At 35.5% G+C, this 24,676-nt stretch overlaps 1 protein-coding gene across 3 annotated transcripts in view; it reads left to right on the top strand.

Moving 5' to 3' along the window:
• Nucleotides 1-23,848, top strand: part of LOC123558117 (uncharacterized) — a 42,357-nt gene extending 18,509 nt beyond the window's left edge. For 2 of the 3 annotated variants that reach the window (XM_053542739.1, XM_053542738.1), the window contains exons 4-6: nt 17,819-17,926; nt 18,367-18,508; nt 23,536-23,848. In XM_053542739.1, the coding sequence (XP_053398714.1) occupies nt 17,819-17,926; nt 18,367-18,508; nt 23,536-23,645 (360 nt within the window). In that variant the 3' untranslated portion in view covers nt 23,646-23,848. Of the gene's footprint in view, nt 1-674; nt 1,576-17,818; nt 17,927-18,366; nt 18,509-23,535 lie in introns of those variants that run through there. The other variant, XM_045349994.2, reaches the window with a different exon arrangement.
• Nucleotides 23,849-24,676: the final 828 nt, after the last annotated feature.

Below are 24,676 nucleotides of genomic sequence, written 5' to 3' on the forward strand. Positions count from 1 at the left end.
TGCGTTATTTCTTAACTGGAAGACATATGTTTGTTTCATGAAATTGCTATGTCAGTTTAGAATATTATATGATGATAAGAGTTGCCACGCAATCATCACACCACCTCACCTCACCTCCGTGAGGTTTTGTCTCTCCATACTTTTAGTTGTGTATGTCTGTCTAAATGCTTTTTTTATACTGTCATCGCTCTCTTTTTAAAGTAAGTGTTCTTCTACTTCCATGACTGACGTTTCATAGAAAGTGCAGTCGAAACTATTTTGTAAGAACGAGATAGTTATATCACCCTAAGTCGTTATAAAGTAAACTCGGATATCTCCTATATGCTTCCGTAGCATTATTTTTCAAATACATTAAATAATAAGAAGTAAATTCAAATACATTAAATAATATGAAATAAACAATGTTTTAATTCATCCATGATCATGATACTGAATATAGTGAATCATAATATAAACATGGACATTAACTAGCAGTAATCTGACATTGAAATGTGGCGTAATTTGGCCTAGCTTGTTCACTCAACGACAACCCCGACCTCTACAACAACCAAATTATTCCATTTTCCATAAGAAATGTATTGAATTATGTTTTTAATTAGTTTAGTTCACCAATGTTATTTTCTTTACTACTGAGAGGTAGCCACTAATTTCATGGCATATGCATATATTTTCAGGAGGCAAAACAGGGAGACAGAGGCGAGGCTGCAAGAGAGTTTGTAAGGCCTACTGTAAATGCTGCCCACGAGACTGTGGTGTAAAATGTAGCATCAAGTGTTCTTTTTAACAACACTTCAACATGATGACAAAATCGTCATAGAAACTTTTAGACCAAATAAATTGTAGATGACTGTGCTTGACATGTATGGTTTAAACATGTATCTGTTAGCTACTGTACATCCGGTTGCAGTGTAATACAAAAAGTGTAAATGAACAAATTTTGTTATTCAGAAGTTTACCAAAGATGCTAACTATTAAACCATGAAATATATTAATTTATTACTGCGTTTTACGTACATTAGACCATTTTCCTGCCCCCTGAAAGCATGCATATATATTTGTATTATCATTCATCTGTAATATTTCGAAATAGTATCACATCTTGCAACTTATCCAAAATAATAAACTTAGTCTTTATATAATTTTTACTGAATACAATGTATACGTAAGTTCAGTTCAAACACTGAATATAAATATGCTCTTTAGTTCAGTCTCATAATATATAGGTTATACACAAATAATACAGCACAGAAGTACAGGATGCTCTTGGACGTATTTAATTTGTTCAGTACATTTTATACGTTGTAAACTATGTTTGTTCTGTACGTTTTGAAATATTGTTTATTCATTTTGTATATTGCATTTGGTTACTTGTTCTGTTAATTTTATTACATGTTATGTACATTGTGTAAGATGTTCTGTAAATTTTGCAAGTTGTTTTGTGAATTGGCAGTTACTTTATGTGCTTTGTAAACATGACAACTTATGTGGTATAAAGCTGTCATTTGCTTTGAAAATGCACAGGAACGTGTAATGCACATAACAACTTGCGGCTGTAAAAAGTCTCCCGTACTTGGATTCAGTGTTGTTATATTTTCTGGTCCTTTGGGATCATGGAGTCCATTCAACATATGTGTAATAGAGTTCCGCTTAAGCCGGTGCTAGGGGGCGTGAGAGGTGTTGCACATTTCATTACCTCTCATGAACAGACTCAATCAAACCGAGTCTGCTATTATTCTTCTTGGTTCCATTCTTTGCTTCCAAAGGATCTTTTTATAAATTTTATTGTAGAATGATCAGAAAAACTTAAGGAATGATCAGAACAATTTACTTAAATTAACTTTTGCGAGACTGGACACAATACTAAAGACTAAATATGCATACCATATGAGCCGTATTGAGTCAGTACCAAACCCTGTTTCACCAATACGAGAAAATCAAAGCCAATATGACAAAAAGGATCAATACAAGATTTGGGCACTTTGGTTGGTTAAAGCCTTCCATCAATTAACATAAGATAAGATAAGATAAGATAAGAAAAGAAATTTGTTTATAAACATAATTACATACAATATTATACAAATTTGCCTTACCAATTGTTCTCTGTCTTTGGAATTGACCCTCAGCGTTTTGGCCTTTACAAAAACGGTAAGCATTGGACAACTAACAATGCGTCAATACGAAATAATGTGGTTCATATCATTATGATATTTAAAATAACAAAATTAATGATAATCATACAATGTAAATACTTAAGTTTTTTTGGAAACAGAAGGACATTTTAAACTCTTACTACCCTATAAACAAACAACAACATTAGCGCAACCTTTATCACAAAGTATAAACATAACATTAATTATAAAAAATTCCAGCAGTTTTTTACTTTACTGACATTTAATTGTTATTGCACTAAACACAGTTAGTTTATATATTTAGCCAAGGTAAAGATGTTTAATGAGGATTTTCTAGATTTAGATCAATATGCAATGATGAAATATTTATGTAAAAGATGAACATAGTACATCTTTAAAGGGACGTGAAATAAAGGAAAAGTTTTGATGAAGTTATTTCTATGCTGCATCGTAAATAAATGTAAATCAAAAATAGAAACCTGTTGATAATTATCTGATAGTAATAATCTTACATAGTCGAAAACAGTTATAATAGATTAGACAAACTTAAAACCTCGCAGGGACTTATAATTCTACATTTGGGCTTTTCAACGTATTTCTGAATGAGTGAACTCTTTTCTTTCTAGCGACCTCTTGTCTTACTATTTAAACGCAGCTGGACATAACTGTAGAATAAAAGAGTATAACTATATCTAATTTATCTTTCACATTTATAAGTTACTTTCTACCTTTCGTTGCTGTTGTTGTGACATTCAAATTGATGTGTCGTCGGGAAACCCTTTTACTATGAAACATCGCTCTTCCGTAAAATATACACAGCATTCAGTGAAAACTGACATGATGTCTGTGGAGCATTTACATTCAATTCAGAAATGTTTAAGCCGCTGTATGAAACACATCAATAAATTTGCTTCTAACATTTTCTTGACAATGTTTTAACATCTGTTCGTTAATATCTTCTCTGTATTGTTTTAAATATTACTGTTTTATACCTGTAAATATGTATCAAGATGTCTGATTACAACAACACTAAGCTCCTAGCGCTCATGCAATAGTCTATTTCTACCATTCGAGAACGCATTTAATATGATGATCGTGATTTCTTTGACATAGGCTGACATTGCATCTTGGTAAAGAGATTGCGGTAGGGACACAATGCATCGCGCTAAAATTAGATACGAAACGATTATTGTTGCTAAAGCAATAGAGTCTATAGTATAATGTGACTGAAAATAAACAAACACCCTAGTACTAACTACAGTCTTTTATAAATGATTCGTTTTAAGGAATCAAGGCTCCGCAATGCGGAGCAATTAACGCCCAAAGTTGACCTTTGACCCTAAGTTGAAATTGCCTTGAAAGCCAGCCTCCGCACTTTTGCGCTCTGTACGTACGTCTTAGGGTGTTGAAAACATTTGTGATAAATGTTCTTTTGAAATCTTCAAGAATTCATTTACCACAGTGGACACAAATGCTTTAGTATGGACGGAAAGACGGACCAATGGCGTCATCACATAATACGACCCCTTATGGTTGCCAAGCCTGCTATGTTTTCTGCAAGACAGGCAATCGCAATGTTCTGTGGGTGAAAATTACCAAAACGGCAATCAAAAAGTCTTACAATATTTCAAATACGTCTATCTTCAGCAATTACACAAATTGCCAAGCTATTCTCGATAAAACGAATACATAGCAATTCAGTTTTTGGACGGAAAGGCTTTCCTCTACAGCTAAATTCTCTGGGGACAAATGATACTCACCCCTCAGGCTGGTACTTACAGGACCAGTAACAGTTCCTGCTGATAATCAAGATCTTCTTGGGGAGTCCATACCTAATTCACTGTATGTTTTCTACATTGGTTGATTCTGGGTCCTTCCGCGGAAAGCGAATGTGACAATTTGAACATGTCAAGGACACAGAATCTTATGTGCTCGACCCTTACATGTACGCATACATCCACAAACCTACTGCAACTATTCTTGGTTATAACTAATAACAGTTACAGGTTGCAGCTGGTGTATTATAGATTAAACGTCAAAAAGTATAGACCTAAAATACTTCTTACACGGGTTATATATTTAAGTAGACTATTCTTTGCCCATTAGAATCAAATAGCTAATAATAATATACGGCAAACGTTCTCTAATTAGGTTGTCTTTATTCAAAAAAACTTTGAGAATGGTCGCCATACGTTTTTTGCCGTTGACAATCGTGATTTCAAGAAAGACACTTCTGTTAGCAAGAATTCTGTCGTAGAACTGTTATGAAAATTCTCCAAGAAACGTTTTAAAAGTTGTGCCAGCCCTTGACAATTGATAAAATGATCGCAGAACTTTCAAGAGTTCTCAGAATGCCAGACGATGGCAAATGTTCCATCAACAAGTCGTGATACCCATCATGAAAAGATACTTTCTCACAAATTGCTTGCCACCTACTGGGCTAAAATAACCGACATATTCTAAAATGAAGGTAACACTCCAAACTATGGACTATGGAAAGTTTATTGTTTAAAGACTCCATTATTGTTCAGTAACGTTTTGGGATCATATGGAAACTATTAGTCCTAACTTTTGAAAGTCTTCTATCAAAATAAAACATATCTATCGGGAAAGAACCGTTAGAAGAAAGATAGGAATTCTAATCATTGCATTTGATTGTGCGAATGTTTAAAGTCATTGTGAAGTTCAACGCGATATGTTTGGTGGGCCAGCAAATTGGTACAGTGTTCATGTGTAGCAGAGACATAAAGCACACATAAACTGTAACAACACTGTAACAACACTATTGAACTATGATGATATTCGTATAGTTTGATGGTATAGCATATACCTAACAAATATATTCAACAAGAAAATAATCTGTTGAAATAAAGTGGGTGGGGTAAGATGTATTTTTATTATTTCACATCATTTAATTGTTTATATACTTCAATACTGTTATTACATTGACAAAAAAATATTCTAGGATGGAAACCCAAAGATAATAAGATGAAGTTTTGCTATGTAACATAAATAAATAATGAATTAGGCAAAGTTATATTTTCAAACTTGGCCGCCATTTTGATGACGTCATAGATCGGTTCAGTCGCGGAACTCGGACTGGCGATGGTCCAACAATTTGGTATATGTCGCCATTAATCTTTTTTCCGATCGCACGGGATCCCCGTTCTGAATACACTATATGGTGATTTTAATAGGCATGGAAATGTATCAGCTAAATAGCTGATGATAAAATATTAGAACAGCTGAAAGGACGGTCCGTTGGAACCAATCAGAGCTTAACAGCCTTCCGCGTACGATTTTATCCTGGATCATAACGAAAACAGAAAGAGAAAGTATTTCTGTTTTCGTTACTGTTGTTGACCTAGAAAACAAATATTTCTCTTTCACAGTCTTAAGATGCTTTAAGGCGCACGTTCATATCTATCAAAAAGCTATGATATCAAAGATAATTGTTATTCTGCAAAAAGCGTTACAAAACATAGCAACATAATTTACTTTATAGAACACGCAGCACATCTCGTTTTGTTTATTATCCTTCAGCGCTTAATGAAAATACTTAATTCAATGTGAAAATGTTACTAAGTCACAGAAAAGCTGCTTTTAAAACATTTACTTTTAGGCCAATATTGTATTCCGCTTGTTTTAGAAATGTTTAAATGAAACAGTTAAATTCCCTACATAAATTGATACAAATGTAGTAAGGTATTTTCAAAAGAAAAATAAAATCTGAACCAAACAGATCTGAATACTGGACTTGACATATCTGATACATAAAATGCACGTTCATCTAAATATTGGCAATAACAATGCCGCCTTACATCAGTGAAAGTGTCATAAATAGATTATTCAAATGAATTGAGATTCGTTTGCTTCTAAAATTATTTTAGAAATAAGGATTGTGTAATATTTTGTTTAATTGCTTAAAGATCTTATATCTGTTTAAAATTGTTGTCAGATACTATACTTCATAACAAATAACGAAATACTACAAAAAACTAAAACATAAAAACATCCGTTTTAAAAGTAGGCTCAAATGTATATGTTAATTATCTTCTCTTCTCTTTTTTTTTGAAACATTAGCTCTTAGTCAAAACATATTTAAAAAAAACCGCTCACATGTCATGTGCGTGGCTATTTATAATTGTTATTTTTCTTCTTCTGCAAGATCAAAGTCCGGTTTCAAATTATGTACTTAAACAAAACAGATGTTAATATGAAACAAAACAAAAAATTAAAAGTTTTTAGTAAACATGACCTTACTACAAGCTATAAATGAGGCTTTAAAAAGTGATGGATAGCCAGGAAACAGCATTCTGTACCATGTAGGAGGAAAGTACAAGATTATCAAGATCATTCTTTTAAAGCTGAATTGTTATGTATCTGCCTATTACTTCTTTTCTTTAATAGAGTTTGTTTTTTCTATATTTTAACCTCCACAGACGACAAATGTGTACTGAATCACAAAAACGTTTTGTTTTCTGTAATACATTTTATTTGCTGAATAAATTATATAAAAATATATCTGTTTTAAAAAACACTTTAACTTATCCGGTTTCTCACCATAAATTTCTTTGATCATAATATCTGTTCGTTTTTCTTGAGTAAACATAGTAATGTACTAAATTTAATATCTAAATGCACAATATGAACATCACCACCATCGGATCATGTCGAAGTATTTCATGCATGGTGTCCACAAGAAAGAAGATAGTCATGGTGACATAACGTCAGTCCCAGCGAGACTACAAACTATTGTTTCGCTAGTTGAAAGATTGACATGTATATTCTTAGGAATTTTATTTCCTTAAAATATAAACGAAAGAGTTTTGCTAGTGTCTTTAAAGTAAAAGTCCCGTGAGGTTTTGAAATATTTATAACAACTTAGTCAAAGAGCACAAATAGATGCATAAATTGTCGATTATTTTCACACCAACAAATGAAAATGATAAAGGAATCTGCTCCCAGAAACTAAATATTTTAATACACTTTCTAACCCGGCACTTCTTAAATTCCGTTTACCGTGTTGAATATGTTTCAATGTATTAGTTTGAAAACTACACATAAAATTATTTGGCTACTTTAGCTGTACAGAAATCGGAACAAAAAGCTAAATCCCATAAGGGTCCGTAACGGAGAAAAGGTATAAGGAGATTTTGGAACTTCGTATGATAGTTCAAAAGGTCCTTTTTGATGTTTTCTAAAAGTGTAGTATATGCCGCGGATGTTAGATATTTCGGTATTTGAGAACTGCAGACATAGACATTTCAGAAATATTTTCAAAATGAATTTAATAAATGTTGATTCTACGGAAGCGTGAAATGGCCATCAGACGCTAACACGTTTTATTGTGTTACAGGTGCGGAAAGGATATAAACAACACACATCTCTCTCAATGTTTTTTGCGAAATCGTTTACCTATAAACCTGGCTTTTACAGGATCAATCTAAAATAGACACAGAGGCTGATTTTGGAGTGTGTTCCATCCGACCTATATCAGGGGTGCCTTACTGACACATATTTATTTATCCCCTTGATATACGTTTATGCATTCGCTTCATAGTTAATAAAATCTGGAAGGTAGATCCCTCGGAAGCACAGAGAACAAGGCAAACAGTGAAAATTGCAGACTCGGTTTGATTGAGTCTGTTCATGAGCAGTAATGGAAAATGCAACATTGCCCACGCCCCCTAGCACCGGCTTAAGCAGTATTCAATCTTCAAATCTAAATGAGTTGAAATCAATGATCCCAAAGGACCAGAAAATATAACAACACTGAGATGAAGTCGGGGCGACTTTTTACGGCCGCCACACATCACTTAACACCCGCTGTTGTGAAGTAAATAAAATCTGGAAAGTAGATCCCTCGGAAGCACATGTAAGCTAGGTAAATGATGTAAAAATAAATCGACTTCTGTTGCATGCCAAACGTTTTTACGTTGAGTTACTGGAATAAGTAAGCTTTTCCAACCTTTATGAATAAAGAAATAATTTCTTTTTGAATATTGCGATATACGAATTTCTCAAAGATCTGTTTTGTTAACTCCAAATATTCAAAATGTTTCATATGTTTTTACAAATGATACATAGTTAAAATTTATATTTCACTGCACTGAAGAGTGGTAAGCTTGTAAAACAAGTTGTTTTTTTAAAATCATTTTTCTCTTATTTTGAAATCAATGGGACGTCACTCAAAATTATTTGTTTTTACAGCCATGTGCATGTTGTTAAAATATAAAAAATACAGTATCTTTTATGAAAAAAAAAACATTGGAAATAAACGTAGGTTTATGGCAAATATTCAATTGGCACATAAATGCATTAGTCTAACAAATTAAAATCTCGAATCATCTGGTCAGTGCGACCAATCAGAACCAAACAGACTTCCGCGTATGATTTTATCATTGATGATACAGAGAACAGATAGAGAAAGTACTTTTGTTTTCATTACTGTTGTTGACCTAACAAAAAACTGCTTCTCTTTCACAATTTCACCATGCTTTGAAGCGCACATCCATATTTATAAAAAAAATCATTATAAAAAAGAATTGCCATTTCCATGTAATTATTAATCTGTAGAAACACATGTAGTTGTGATGATTTTACACATATAGAGTTGTTGTAAATCCTTCGGCGCTGAGTCAAAAACACCTGTTCTAGCATAAAACTGTTAAACGGGAGGGTAAACGTGTGTTAACAGAGGGTGTGTGAGAGAGAGAGAGAGAGAGAGATTCTCGCGCTCACATGCTGTTAAACACCTTTATATATATGCGTGTTCCATGGCAAAGAATAAGCGCATTACGGCCTAGACTGGCTCCCGTCCCTATGTTTGTTCTTATTTACGTATATCAGTTTTCTTCATTAAGAGGGAAATAACTCCAGAAGGTTGTTTCTACATTGACTTTTTTATTGCCCCTGGCTCCGAACATAGGGACTGGTGAAAGTTGGCTACCAGTGTCTCACAAATTTGTGAGACAAATTCCCGTTAATTTCTTTTAGTGACAATCTGCTGCTATTACTGTGACCTGTTACCTAAGGGTTTCATCATTTAATGAGCCGCAGATAATTTACCGATTTATGGCCTGCCATCAGGTTGTATTGGCTTATCAGACAACAGGAATGTACTTTTACATATTTATCAGAGGATCTGTGAATTAAATCATTTTCAACTTCACTTAATGGATGAAGCTATATTTAAAAGTTTTAAAATATGAACAAACAAGACCAAACTAAGAGCATGTTGTAAAAGTATATTTAAAAAGAAATTATGTTTTATTCTGTTGACCAACTGGCAGTGGCAAAAGCTTAACTCTAGAAATTGCCCCAATTGCATTTGCATTTTTTTATTATGACAGCACACAATGAACCATTATTGTTGAGTCACCTATTGTACCTTAAGTGACGTCCCATAGCTCTGACATGCATTGTCCAAATTGTGCCCCCTTTTTGACTAATCCTGGTTAAAGTAAATTTTGCATCCAAGTTTCCATCTCCAAAAACGAATGCAGATACTGGATTGAAACTTTACAGATATTTTAAGATAGGGTAATATTCCTTGGCTGTCGTACGGACTGCTTTTGTTAAGAATAACACTCCAAAACACATAGACCAAAAAATATTAATAACAATAATTTATAATTTAAACGCTTTATAATACACACAGTTCATCTCTGGTTTAAATTTTGTGTAAAATTTCATTAACTTTAGAACTTTTAAACTATGATGTTCAGCATCTGTCATGATGTCATTGGAAATAAAATTGCAAATAATCTACTGAGTTGGTGTCATCAAGAACTGGCCGTAGCTAAAGACATCTCACTGACGACCAAAAAAGAACTCAGGGCCCTAAGTACTTTTAACATCACCAGCACCCTTCATTATTTTTTCTTTGTTTAATAACAAAAAAAAAAAATCATCTAAAATACAAACTTTTCTCCAGTGAAACAATATTAATACAGTACAACCTCTCTAGAGTAGCCCTCTCTTAAGCACAAGCCTCTCTATAAAAACATCATCAAAATTTCCCTAAGCTGAAATATACCATCAAATTTACCTCTTCTAAACCACAACCTGTACATAACAGTCAATATTTTTATCTCCCAAAGGGTGTTGCTCTACAGAGGTTGCACTGTACCCAAAAGTTGCTCAGTTATGTACCAGTACAAGTCTGTCTTTCTTGACCATAAAACACAAGTGCTGTCTTTTTCTGTTTTCTTTCATTTCTCCATATAAAATACATTTGAACTTTTTTGATGTAAGGGTTAATTTTACCATAACAGTAAACACTTTCTGTAGTTGGAGTTTCCATAATTAATATTTAATAAAACCTAAAAATTCATAAAAAAAGATCCTGAGTTTATGTTACTTTCAAATGATTATCCACATACAATATTTCACTTTTACATTTACTAGTAAACTGTTGAATCGTGAACCCTTCTAGAAAATATCAACATCTGATGTTTTCTCAAATGACCCCTATCAAATTGGTAAGGAGAACTTGTCATTACATAGGATTGTTAATTGCCTTACAATTGATAGGGTTCTCAGTAGTTAATTATTTACAGGGGCAATCTAGGGTTACACTGGCCAACTTTCACCAGGCTGTATGGTTCAGCCATCAGATAAAACTGTGCTATTTTAGAGGTTTAAAAGTTTCTTATAAAATGTTTACAATATTAATATAAAAGATAACCATGCAGCCAGGGAGCCAGGCTAATTACGGCCCTGAATCGGATAATTCAAAGGTAAATGACGTCAACGTAATCAACAACTCTGAAATTACAGTGCATTTCATGAATATGTAATGACGTTGATTAAATGAGAAATATTATATCTAAAACAGACCTCACGTTATTATATCAAGGATTATTAGCTTTGAAATTATTTACCAAATATTCGCCAGTGGTGTATGTGTGCTTTTTTCAGCGCGCTGCTTTGACGTCATAATAATTGTGACGTACAAACAGTGCATGTGCTGCATAATAACAAACAGTTCCAGTCTCCTATGTTTAATACTTTAATACGAGGAAATAAATCGAGTGACTTTAGAATGGACAATATATTTATTTTGTAGCGTTTTACGCGAGAATAGCGTTGTTTTATGTTCGTTTCGTTTTATATATCAGACTCGGGCACAAACACCATAGAGATTCTGCTGATTTTATGACTCGAAAAAACATGCAATGTGCTAAACATATTGAACACAAAACACCATCAATTCACCAAAACATACTGCTCTTAAAACAATAACTTAAGGTCCATGTGTTATTTAACAAATAATCAAGGCCTTCGAGTGGTTTATCGTCTGATTTACCACGGTTCAGAGTTCAGATGCGTAGGAATTGAACCAAGAGGGCGTTAGCCCGAGTGGTTAAATACTGAAGCATCTGAACGATGAACCGTGTTAAATTAGACGATAAATCACAAGAAGGCCTTGATTGTTTTCATTCTGACATGCTCATTGATATATTTTAAAAAATATTATGATGGGCTTCATTTACGCGAGGAGTAATGTATCGGACGTCATACGGCAATTTGACGTCATAATTCTTCTTCTTCTTTCATATTTTACACGAAACAAATAAACACCCTTTAAAACTTCACATCAAATGTTTTCTAAAAAAACGAACTATTACGAAATAATACGAAATAACTTTTCGTCATCAAGTTTATGAACACCAAGTTTGACACGTCTGATATATAAAATGTGCAACGTTGTTCTGAGGGAAAGGCAACGTTGTTCTGAGGTTAATTTTGTCAGCTGGGATTTCTTAAATCATCTAAAGAAGTGAAAGAATTTTCAAAATCGGAGTAAAAATGAGAAAGTTATGGGCATTTAAATATTTGGTCAAATTGGCCGCCATTTTGTTTCCATGGCAACAAAGAACAAAATGGCGGATTTATTAAATTTTTAGATACACATTTGAACTGCATTTACTTATTACTGTAAAATAATTTCTCTACTTTTTCCAGCTATAATGAAAGAAATTATGCTATTTTCTTAAATTTCAAACTGCAATATCTTTTTCAGTAGTTGTCCGATTTTAAAAATTCTTTCAGCGTTATGAAAGGCTTGATGATGGCTTTCATATAAAATTAACTTGTTTTCAGACTTTCCTTACCCTTTAATTAAAATTTAAACAATAAAGGAATATGTCATACAAAACTAAAAGAGTCATAAATAGATAGCTCAGACGGAGAATCAGATTCGTTTAATTGAATATACTTAAAACTTTAAATTAATTTAATATAGCTTTTGGATGAAAAGTGTTTTAAATGTTGTAGGTATTTCACCTATCATTAAATTTGAAATAAAACGTACATGTATATAAAAAAATCATCAGATAATATACTTCATGACACTAAGTAAACACTACAAAAGTTTAAACATAACAACATCTGGTTTAAAAGTAGGCTGAACGATATTTGTAAAATATCTTCCTTCTTAGAAAATCAGCTAGAGTCCAAACACTTACATGTATCGAGCGTGGCTATTTCTAATTGGCGCTTTTCTTGTTTTCATAGATCAACGTCCGGCTCCAAACTGTATATATATATACTCTACAGATGCCATTATGAAACAAAACAAACACAAACGTTCATCAGCACACAAGTCTTTCTCTACGAGCTGTTAATGAAGCTTGGAAAAGTGATGGACAGCCATAAAACCATACTCTGTACCATGGAGGAGGTAAGTACTCGATTATACTTTTAAATTTAAATTGTTTTTCTTTATTTATTTTCTTTCAATTTTTTTTAAATATATATAAATAGAAGATATATTATAGAGCTGTAATCTATATTTAACTTTCGCAGAAGACGAATATGTAATAAATGATCGGAACTTAAATACATCAAGAAAAATAGGATATATTTGTTTTTATAGAAAATCTAAGACGACTTTTAAAATGATTAAAAGTATTGTTATTGTACATTTAAAATTAGCTCTATGAGATATAGACGAAAATGTTTGGCTTAAATACTGTTATTATTATAATACATATATATATACACATGTTTAGTTGTAACAAACGAGAATGAAGTTCCCTCTCGTACAAAGAAAAAGTTGGATTATATAAAAACGCTATTTAAACTTGTTTCATATATTCTAAACAGAAGTTCTAACTAAACCCCTTAAGTTTTCATGACTGTTTTTTCTTGCAGATATGCATCAATTAGACTTAAATTACTCTGTTTAATCTTCATTTATAAAAGATCATTCATGTAAAGTTTTAATCAAATAAGTTAAAGTTTGATTCTCATCAACGTCAAATATAAATTCGTAGAAGTCAACTTTCGGCAGTTCTTTGGAAATTAATTAATAATTAATTTTGACCAATAAAAAATGTATCGCCTCAATAGCCGTGATAGTACAGTAAGAATAAACATCGAAATGTTTGTATTTTATGGGTATATGTTTAATATCGGGCAGAGTTAATTGATAAAACATTATGTATTTTACTCTTTAAATTTTCATCTTTAACAAAGCATTATATGCATCCATATATTTTAATGTGAAATGTAGGTAACACGAATAAATATGGAAGTCCATTTATGCTTTTTTTTCAAATAAATATAACGTTTTACGTAGACTACACAATCGATATATTGTACACATGTTCAATATACATGTAATTGCATTTAATGCTTGTTTAGAAAAATTGTGTTGTGGACGTTTAACTCAAAGAATCCACTGACACAGCTGGCAAAACTTACCTGTGGCGAAGCATATTATGAATGGAATTTTGCATTGACTCTGAGTGAAATTTACTTGACGAACATCACAATAACAACGAACAATATACATCTTTGCAAAATAACACTGAAATCATGAAATGATTAAAATACATTTCAATTTTTTTTTCACTGCGACGGCTGAGTGTAATACTACATTGGAGTAATTTCGAATCATTTGCCATTTCTAGGATTATGATAAGAGTAATGACTCGGAAAACATTGTTGTATATCCGCATCGACAATACAATTAGATATCATAATAAAACTTTTCACGAACTAAATACCACATTTGACGATTATAATGACTTATTTGACGATCATAATCACGGTAATAAAAACGCCAGAAATGCAGATATTCCCGATTTCTAGCAGCATGCTTCGTTTGCCTCCAGTTCAGATGTATTTTGCATGGATTAATAATCAAATTAAATATTAAATATTAAGTAGGTGTAACAATTTCCGTTCAAAACATGAAATGAAATAAATGATGGGAAACTTTACATCAGAATGGATTGTTATTTTTTACAGACAATCAAAGAGAGATATTAAAAGATGTAAAATTTGTTATCGAGTCATTTAAATTGCTCTATGAGATATGCCGTGTGCTTATCTGTTATTATAAAAATATATCCACGATGTTTAGTTTAACCAAACATGATTCCTCTCACAAAGAAATTGATTATAAAACGCATAGTTTATATATTAAAGCTGAAGTTCTCGAAACATATTTTCATGATGTTTTTTCTTGCTTCAATAGCATCAATTGTACTTAAGTATTGTTTGGACTTCATTTAATGTATTATGTAATTTTCAATAAGCTAAGTTGTTTATAACGTCAAATTTTAACTAAAAATAATTTCGCTTCTTTGGAAATTAATCTATACTTTTTCAATACAAAATGTATCGCCTCATAGCGTGTAGTAACGATAACGGAAGACACAGAAGTATGTATTTGGGTAAATACGGCAGGTTAATATCTTATGATTTCATTAATATTCATAAAAGCATTGATGTCATATATTGCTAATGTAATAGCACGATATTGTGAAGTCTATGTTTTTTTTCCATAAACTGATAAGCTTTTGACGAGTCCATCGATATCTGTAACATGTTCAATACCAAATAAGCACAGTGAGAAAATGTAGTTCCATGGAGTTACTAAAAACCCTACACAAAAATTACCTGGGCAGAATTAGAATGGAAGTTTGTTGGTCAATTCCTTTGCTCAATACGAAATATACATCTGAATAACACTGATCATAATATTAAATACTTTAATTGTGTCACATACGGCGAGTGTAAACTCATTGGATAATTGTTTTGCCATTTTATTTTAAAGTAATACTCGCATGTTGTATATGCATCGATATTAAATCATAGCGAAAATCACAAAAAATACCAGCAGGACAGATATAATGACTATTGACGATAAATACGTAATAAAAACGCAGAATAGAATCCCGATTCTAGCACATCTTCCTAAGATGTATTTCATGATAATACGTAATAAAATTAAGATAATATGTAACAATTTCGACTTTATGTATAAAAACTGACAATCAATGTGTTGTTGTTTAGTACCAAGCCGTAAAAAGGCTAATCCCAATTGAACATGTAAAACTGCCGTCGCAGTTTGTCTAACTTTGTGTTGGGTTGCTTGTGCTGTCAGTACTTGGAGTAAAATTGCACGGATGTTTAGAAGCAACTTCATTCTCTTAAGTTTACATATATTACATGATTTATATATTACTGATTTTCAGAATGACAAATCGAATATTATTTGTATTTTCGTTTGTTTTGAGAAATCGAAAGTATGTTTTTTGGCTGCTTCACTGTTAATGTTTTATGAAAATTTCACAAGGACGTAGTGTAAATTTACCGAAACTTAATCATAAAAATGCTGATATTCCTTTTCACACATTTCGTTAAAAAGATGGACAACATGGAGAAAGTTAAATCGACCGAAAAAATTTGGGTAAAATCGGCACGTGTATTGTATGATTTAAGTAAAGAAGTAAAAGAGCAAGACGTAAGATGTTAGCTAATCTAGCATCATTTAGTAGAAGTTAGTTTTTTATGCTCCCCGACGCGTGGAGCATATAGTCGCCACCTTGTCCCTCCGTCTTTCCGTCTGTCCGTTAGTGATGGGCAAATCGGTAAGATTTGCCAACCGATTAATCGGCATAATCGGACAAGCCAACCGATTCGATTAATCGGATATAATCGGATAATCGGTTACTCTAGTTGCATATCTATAAGTTCACCTCACAATGTATGTTTTATGTCATTACTTAAGAAATGAACCTCACAGACATCAAATATCCTATTTCTATTGTATCCCTTCTTAAATATGAGTAAGTTAATAGCATAAAAGTAAAATATTTGTGAAGATAGTAACCTTCAAATCAGGTACTGTCTTAATTTCACCAGGGACTTATCCAGTGATATTATGTTATTAAATTAAAATTATTTGGAGCAAAAAAAGTATTAACGATTTATTAATTCTTAGTTAACGACTGGAATGATTTCAATTCCACAAAATCAAAAATTGAAAATACTTTTGCTAATATGCTTGCGTAAGTCTTACGTTATGCTATGCATACTGCCAAACTAATGTCAAGGGTTTAGGCTGATGGTTTTCCCGGCTTAATTTTGTAAAAGCCATATATCTTCCAAAATCTGGGTGATCACAGATGACATCAATTTCTTTTGACACTTTGGAGGAAGCCATTTTTACGTACAGTAGTTTCCCTTGGCGTAATTGCCCCAAATAACCGTAAATACCAGAAAGAAAATGGTCGGAAACAACTAAATTATCCGTTAGGGTGACAAGTAATTAATCGGTCAGGGAAAAGTGAAATCGGCGATCGCGCTCATGAATGCAACGCCGACGATTATTCGATTGTCGCCGATTGTAGGCCCATCACTACTGTCCGTCCATCACTTTTCCTGTCCGCAGCATAACTCAAAAAGTATTAAAGATACCAAGTTGTAACTTTATCCAAAGATAGAGCTCATTGAGAGGAAGTGCAGTGACAAGAACCATGATTCTAGGTTGTCCCATTTTTTAATTATCTCCCTTTTCTGAAAACCTTGTCCGAGGCATAACTTGAATGCAATGTAAGATATTGACTAGACATTTTACATATTGATAGAGGTCAGTGAGAGGGAGTGCAGTGACAAGGAACCATAACTCTAGGTTGTCCCATTTTTTAATTATCCCCCTTTTCTGAAAACCTTGCACGGGGCATGACTTGAATGCTATGTAAGATATTGACTATGAATGCTATGTAAGATATTGACTATACATTTTACATATTGATAGAGGTCAGTGAGAGGGAGTGCAGTGACAAGGAACCATAACTCTAGGTGGTTCAATTTTGAATTTTCTCCCTTTTTGAAAACCTTGTCAGGGGCATACACGAATACTATGTAAGGTATTGACTTGATACTTAACATATTCATAGAGATCAGTTAGAGGGAGTGTAGTTTTAAAGAACTACTACTCTTGCTGACCATATTTCTCCTTAACACAACCTCGGTGACTGAAAAGGCCCTTATGCTGCAGTAATTTTGGGGAACATTCATTGGTGTTTCCGATCGCCTTGTTTTTATTTTTGGACACTTGTTAAATAGTTCAGTCAAAAACTAAAGGTTTTCTAATCGGAGGCAATATTTTGGTCACTGGTTACGGATGACGTATGTTTCACTTAATGTTGTTCAGTCCCATTTTTTCCATTTTAAAAAGCGGATGTATAAAAATTTTGTGGAATAAAGTCTACGTCTGCGTAAACAATGTAGAAAATATATTAAATACTGTATTTGAATAGTTTGTTTGATTTATCGTTATATGATATTATTTCCAAGCGGTTTCCAGATGTGTATTCGGAAGTCATCTCTGGTTGACAATATGTTAAACGAATGAACAATTCTCATATCTCTATATTTAAAAGGGATTTATGACCATGAAGATCACTGAAGACGGAGAAGATGTCTGTTACATAACACCATTCGAGAGAAAACATGTACATGCACCATCGGTCAAGGAGTTCAGCTCAATGGTAAGATGTTGAACTTCTCTTTTACTTACAATTTTCATAAGGTTTGACGCCCAAGAATATTCATTTCAGATTAAATGTCACCATTCAAAAAATTTACTGTTCTATTCCTAACAATAAGTTACAAGCAAACATAGTTGCAGGTCATAATTTTTATCTTGTTTAGATTTCGATGGTACTGTGACTGTAATTTCATCCCCACTTTACCTTTAAATAATCCGAAGCAGTTTCAGTAATGGAAATGATAGATCTGCTTATTTTAAAAAGAAGAATGCTACTGTCACGATATAAGACTTTAATGTTAAGGTAGCTCAATCGGTAGAGCATCGGAATGGTATTCCGAGGCACCGGATTTGAGTCCCGTACTGGCTGCACATTTTTCTCACCCTGTGACACTACACATTTTGATAAAATACGCATTGTTTTAATTCTGCATTTTTCAGCTCAAAGAAAATGTCAGCATCTCCGAACAGATGGATTATCATGTTGATAAATCTAGCACCGTGAGTCCTTCCGTGTTGTCTCAAAGATCACTTGGAATGTGTGCCGGAAGCAGTATCTATTGGATGTCGACAGCAATTAAAGGTAAGGAATGTTATATTCTTGTTCTTCCAAACTACCAGGGGTTTAACTTTTTCTCAGCGGTCAGCTAATTCATGAGTCGACAACAATTTTTGGTTAATCTTCTTCTTCTTCTTGGCGTTCACCGCCTACACTGTCACCCCTGATCCAGCAATGACGGATGCTGTCTTCTTCAGGTCCTCCTTCTTGCCGTGCACTTTGGTTTTCATTGGGGTGATGTTTGGCCACACACTTTTTCTTTGGTTTTCCAGACGTGGGCATCTCTGCAGAATGTGCTCAGCAGTTTGCTGTTCCAGACCACAGGGGCACATCGGAGAGGGAGACAATTTAAGCTTTGTGCACATGTGGGCATTTAACCTGTTATGTCCAGTGCGGAGCCTAAAGATGATGACTTGTTCCCATCTTTCTAGTAGGTGGTAGTCATGCTTGGTTGGCCTTGGCTTTGTAAGTGCTTTGTTCATTGTCACCTTCTCCTCGTGAGTAATGGCATTTTGTGGCTGGTTATCTGTAGCTCCAAGCTTGGCTAATCTGTCTGCATTCTCATTTCCAGGAACACCACAGTGTGCAGGTATCCATTGTTAGGACACAACTCTTGTTTTGCATAGACTGAACAGTGCCCCGGAGATGGATGTTTGTTTGGAATTTTCCAGTGCTTGGAGTACTGACAGAGCATCCGTGAAGATAACCACGTAGGGGCAGCTCTCTGGAGACTCCTCAATGAGTTTAATAGCTTGTTTGATGGCCTCAACCTCTGCTCTATAGTTGGTACAGTGCCTTCCGGTTGGGACACTATTTGTCTCTGATCTTCTCGAGGTATACAGTATGAAGATGCCAGCTCCTCCGTCTTTTATTGCAGCTGAGGCTGAGCCGTCTGTGTACACATGTGTCCATGTCTCTGACGGATATGTGTCTTGGATCATGGCCTGTGTAAAGGATAGCTTGGTCATTTCATCTGAAATACCTGGGGGAAGACAAGGAACGTTGGTACGTATAATCAAGTTGGATTGGTCATGTTTCCATGGCTCTGGTAGATCTTGAACAGTGAAGGGAGTAGTGGGTTGTCCAAGATGCTCTGCAAAGGTTTTGTTGAGCTTTTTGGCTTCATGTGCAAAGCTGCCTCTTTTTAAACGATTTTTGGCAAGCGCTTCTAATTTGGCTTTCAATGGGTGATCTGGCAGGTATTGGTATTTGCTGGTTTGTACCAGAGTTTTGGGCCCTCTTCCCTTGGCAAGTGGAGGGATGGCGGTAGCGTCTTCCATGGCCTTAATGGGTGTTGATTTCAGTGCTCCCGTAATGATCCTAAGAGCCTGATTTTGCACCTTGTCTAACCTCTGCTGATTTGTCTTGGCTGCTGTTATCCAAGCTGAGGAGCCATACTCTAGGATGGGTCTGATGGTCCCAAGGTAAACTGTCTTGAGTATGTTTTCGTGTGCTCCCCAGTTTGTACCAGCAAGTTTCCGTAGAATGGGAAGCTTTTTTCGTGCCTTGCTTTCTGCGTTGGTTAGATGTGCCTTCCATGTAAGGCGCCTGTCGAACGTTACTCCCAGATATGTTGCCTCCTCCACTTCTGCAAGTGGGGTGTCACAAATCCTAATATAGCCAGCATCTGTCTGCTTTGGTGACAGTGAAAACAGGGTTGTGCAGGATTTCTCAGTGTTGACCTGAACACACCATTCTTCTGCCCAGGCTGAAAGCCTGTCTGTGGCTTCTTGCTTCCTGTAGTTAGCAGCTGTTGCATATTCCTCTGAGCACCAAAGCACCAAATCATCCGCGTAGAGAGCAGCTTTGACTCCTCTTGGAAGTTCAGCCACCAGATCATTGATGAAGAGAAGAAAGAGAGTAGGAGAGAGTATTCCTCCTTGGGGAACTCCATTTCTCTGCAGAAACTTATGACTAGAGGAAGAGATAGGACTTTATCCATCTGTACATGGTGCCTCCAACACCATTCCTCTGTAGTTTCACCAGAAGACCATCCACCCATACCTTGTCAAATGCTCTCTGAAGGTCTACCCATGTCACTAGAGTAACCATTTTTGCCTGAAAGGCATTTTCGATTTCTTGTGCAAGGTATGTTGTTTGATCCTCTGTTGACCGGAATGACCTGAAGCCAGTGGGCCAAGATATTGTTACTTTCCAAGTACCACTTCATGCGTTTGTTTATGATGCTTTCCATGGTCTTCCCCACTGTGCTGGTGAGACTAATAGGGCGATAGCTGGCTACTTTCTTTTTGTCCTTTCCACGTTTTAGGATAGGTGCCATGATCGCCTCTCTCCAGACCTGTGGAAGTTTCCCCTCCTTCCAGCTCAGATTGAAGACATCTAGAAGTGTTTTCGTAGCAAAACTTCCCATATGGGTCAGCATCGCACTGGTGATGTGGTCTGGTCCTGGTGATTTCTTGGCCTTGAGCTTCTTCAGTGCTGTAAGTAGCTCATTTAGTGTGAGGCTTGTTTCCATCACTTCTTCCTTGGACTTTTTGGATCTTCTCTCTCTTTCCTCCCTTCTAACTTCTCTTTGCCGTCCTCTGTTGACTGTGATGTTGCTTACTTTTTCGTAGTTTTCAGCAAACTTATTTGCAGCCTGTTTTCCAGTCAGCAGAGAACCATTTTCGTCTACAGATGTAGTGCCTCTTTCGCTTCCGCCTTCATCATTCAGTTGCCGAGTAAGTTTCCAAAGCTTTGTACTGTCTCTTTCTAAATTGAATGAGGCAGTCTTTTCTTTCCAGCTCTCTCTTCTGGCCTGGATCTTTGCTCTCAGAAACTTGGCCCTTACCTTTTGGAGTTTTATGTTGTTGGTTTGGGACGGTTGTGTTTCAGCCTCTCGCCTGGCTTCTGACAACTCCTCCTGAAGGCCCTCTAGATCCTTGTTTCAGTATGGCTTGTAATCTCTCCTGGAACCTCTAGGAATACATTTTTTGGCTGCCTGGAGTAGGGCTGCATTGAAGTCCTTTGTGACTTTGTTAATGTCCCTGCCTTCACTTCGAATCTTTCTGCAGGTTTCATCTGTAAGTTCTCTATATTGGTTCCTGTATGGTCCTGTATTGCAAGGTGAGGTAAACAGGACGGTGATCGCTACCGCCTAGTTGCTGTCCTACTTCTCTTGCAATATTCTTGTGTATATCTTCAGTGCAAAAACCAAGATCAGGAGTGGAAGTGGTGTGCCAACGTCTGGAATAGAAAGTGTCCTGGTCGTCGGAGTTGTTGATCAGCAACAAGTTGTGATCATCTTGCCAGGACTCTACCTCTTCTCCCCGCCTGTCTATGTGGTCATATCCCCAGCTCTGAGAGTGGCTGTTGAAATCGCCAATGACTAGGAAGTTTGAGTCCTGCACTGGGATCGTGTCAAGGGATAGAGGTTTGTCATTTGGGGAGTAGAGGCTGACAACATTTAACTCCACATCTCTAAGTTTTAGGCTTAACACCTGATACTCGGAGTCATCCATGTGCACGGTGATCTGCGTTGCTGCTATGTTGTTTCTCACCAGTGTTAGGATTCCTCCCTTGCTTCTACCCAACCTGTCACAACGGAAGCACTAGTAGCCTCTAACCTTGAAGGATTTTCCCTCGCTAAGGTGAGTCTCTTGGATGCAGCAGACCTTATCAAACAAGATGTTCTCTAAGTCAATTTTCTTATTGAGGAGTCCTTCTGCATTCCAATGCATAACCTTGAAAGGTTGCACTGGCTCCTTTCTTGTTCCCATGTGGTCAGTAGATTTCCTCCCTCGTCTCCTAGTTCTAAGGCGATGGGAGTTACCTCCAGTAGTATGAGGTGGGCTCTGTCGAGGCTCAGAGCCCGGCACTGATTCTGTCTGGAAGGATCTCAAAGAACCAGCGCCATCACAACTAAATCTTGGTGATTGTGTAGTCATGGTGTAGTAAACGCATTGTACCATGGTTTGTTAGAGAGCGCCAACTGGTCTGGTACATCTGTCTTCAGCTCTCTAGGTTTTGTGTCGGGGTTACTTCTCCCTTAGGTTCTGGCCAAATAAAAAACTACCCTGGAATCACAGGGGATCTGTTCATGGGCAGCAGGACATATCAACGCTCCGGTGGGCCTTGCATGCCGCATGTCTGGGGGCAGACCTCCTCCGAGTCCTATATAATTCTGCCTGAGGCCGCAGGGTGCTCAGTATCCGTGCGTCGCCACGAGAAGGCACTGCATAGGGCTTGTCTACAGAGAGGCTATGTACTGGCAGGGAAGACTTACGCACTCGGCTCCCTTTTTGCCCAAGGGGCTAGCCAGCGGCAGAGGCTGAAAGCGGAAGGTGACAAGCACACAACACACAGCACACTACACTAGACGCACCAGTAGACCATTTGACACACATTTTTGGTTAATTAATTGAACCCTTTCTGAAGATCAGAGACATATATGTTTCATATTTAATTCAGTGTACATACATTTTGAGGCACTGTATCATACAACATTCCTTAACTGGAAGACGTGTGCTAGTTTCATAAAATTGTCAGTTTAGAATACTAGTATTATACATGTATGATGATAAGAGTTGCCACGCAATCATCCCATCTCACCTCACCTCACCTCAGTGACAGTCTGTTTTGCCTCTCCATACATTTAGCTGTGTATATCTGTCTAAATGCTTTTTATACGGTCATCACTCTCATTTTAAAGTAAGTATTCTCCTCCTCGCATGACTGACATTTTATAGAAAGATAAAATTAACACTATTTCGTAAGGACGAGATAGTAATATGGCCCTAGGTCTTTATAAAGTAAACTCAGATGTCTCCTTCAAATAAATTAAATAATAAGAAAATAAACAATGTTTTCATTTGTCCATGATTATAATATTGAATATAGTAAAGCATAATATAAACATGGACATTAACTAGCAGTAATCTGACATTGAAATATGGCGTCATTTTGGCCTTGTTCACCCAACGAAAACCCCGACCTCTGCAACAACTAAATTCTTCCATTTCTATAAGAAGTATATAGAACCATGTTTTAAATTAGTTTAGTCTACCAATGTTATGTTCTTTACTTCTGAGAGGTAGCCATTATTTTTTCAGGAGGCAAAACAGGACGACAGAGGCGAGACTGCAGGACCGTTTGCAGTGCCTACTGTAGTTGCTGCCCAACGGACTGTGGTGTAAGATGTAGCCTCGAGTGTTCTTGGTAACAACACTTCAACATGTTGACAAAATCGTCATAGAAACATTTTGACCGAATAAATGTAGATGACTGTGCTTGACATGTATTGTTTAAACATGTATCTGTGAGCTACTGTACATCCGGTTGCAGTGTAATACAAAAAGTGTAAATTAACAAATTTTGTTATTCAGAAGTTTACCAAAAGTGCTAATTATTAAACCATGAAATTTATTATTGCGTTTTGCTTACACTATAGACCATATTCCTGCTCCTTAAAAGCATGCATATATATTTGTATTATCATTCACCTGTAATATTTCGAAATAACATCACATTTTGCCACTTCTTCAAAACATTATTTATTGAAATAATCATTAAAACGTAGCTTGTTAATACAAATGTACCTAATAAAATAAAAACAGTAGGAGTCTTGACTAAAGAGCACTCTAAAATTGTAGTGTTAGTCGGTGTTGGTAAAAATACACTATTATTAAAAGAATTGTTAAACGCGGGCTCGATCAAAATCCTAAAACATATTGCTATGTTTGCTAAAATTATACTTCAGACGAAACTAATAATATGTCGTTTACATACAAAAAAAAATATATATAGCAAAAAAGTTGTTACTCACGACTGCAAAATAAGTCCGTAAAACCGACAAGATATGTCACATTTTGACTCAATGTCTAATGCTATTTTTCCTTGCCGAAAGACTCCGACAGACAGTTTTCCCACGCTACTTACTAATTATAGAATATTTGCATAAGTGCACGAGGAAAGCAAGCGACTCTTTGCTGTATGACCTGATAAAGTTAAAAAACAAAGACAAGTATCAAACAGGGAATGTCACGCACCAAAAACGCAGCCTCCCCAAAACGAAACCCACAGCACGCAAACGTGCACACTACAAACACACACACACGCACGCACGCACGCACGCGCACACACACACACACCCGCGCGCGCACACACACACAAAGCCAACACTCATACGTTTAAAAGTTTGTTGACTTTATTGCACAAGTTTATAACTTTTACCATTTTTGACATATCGCGATT

Source organism: Mercenaria mercenaria, chromosome 5 (genome assembly GCF_021730395.1).
Source record: "Mercenaria mercenaria strain notata chromosome 5, MADL_Memer_1, whole genome shotgun sequence".
Taxonomy (NCBI): Eukaryota; Metazoa; Mollusca; class Bivalvia; order Venerida; family Veneridae; genus Mercenaria; species Mercenaria mercenaria.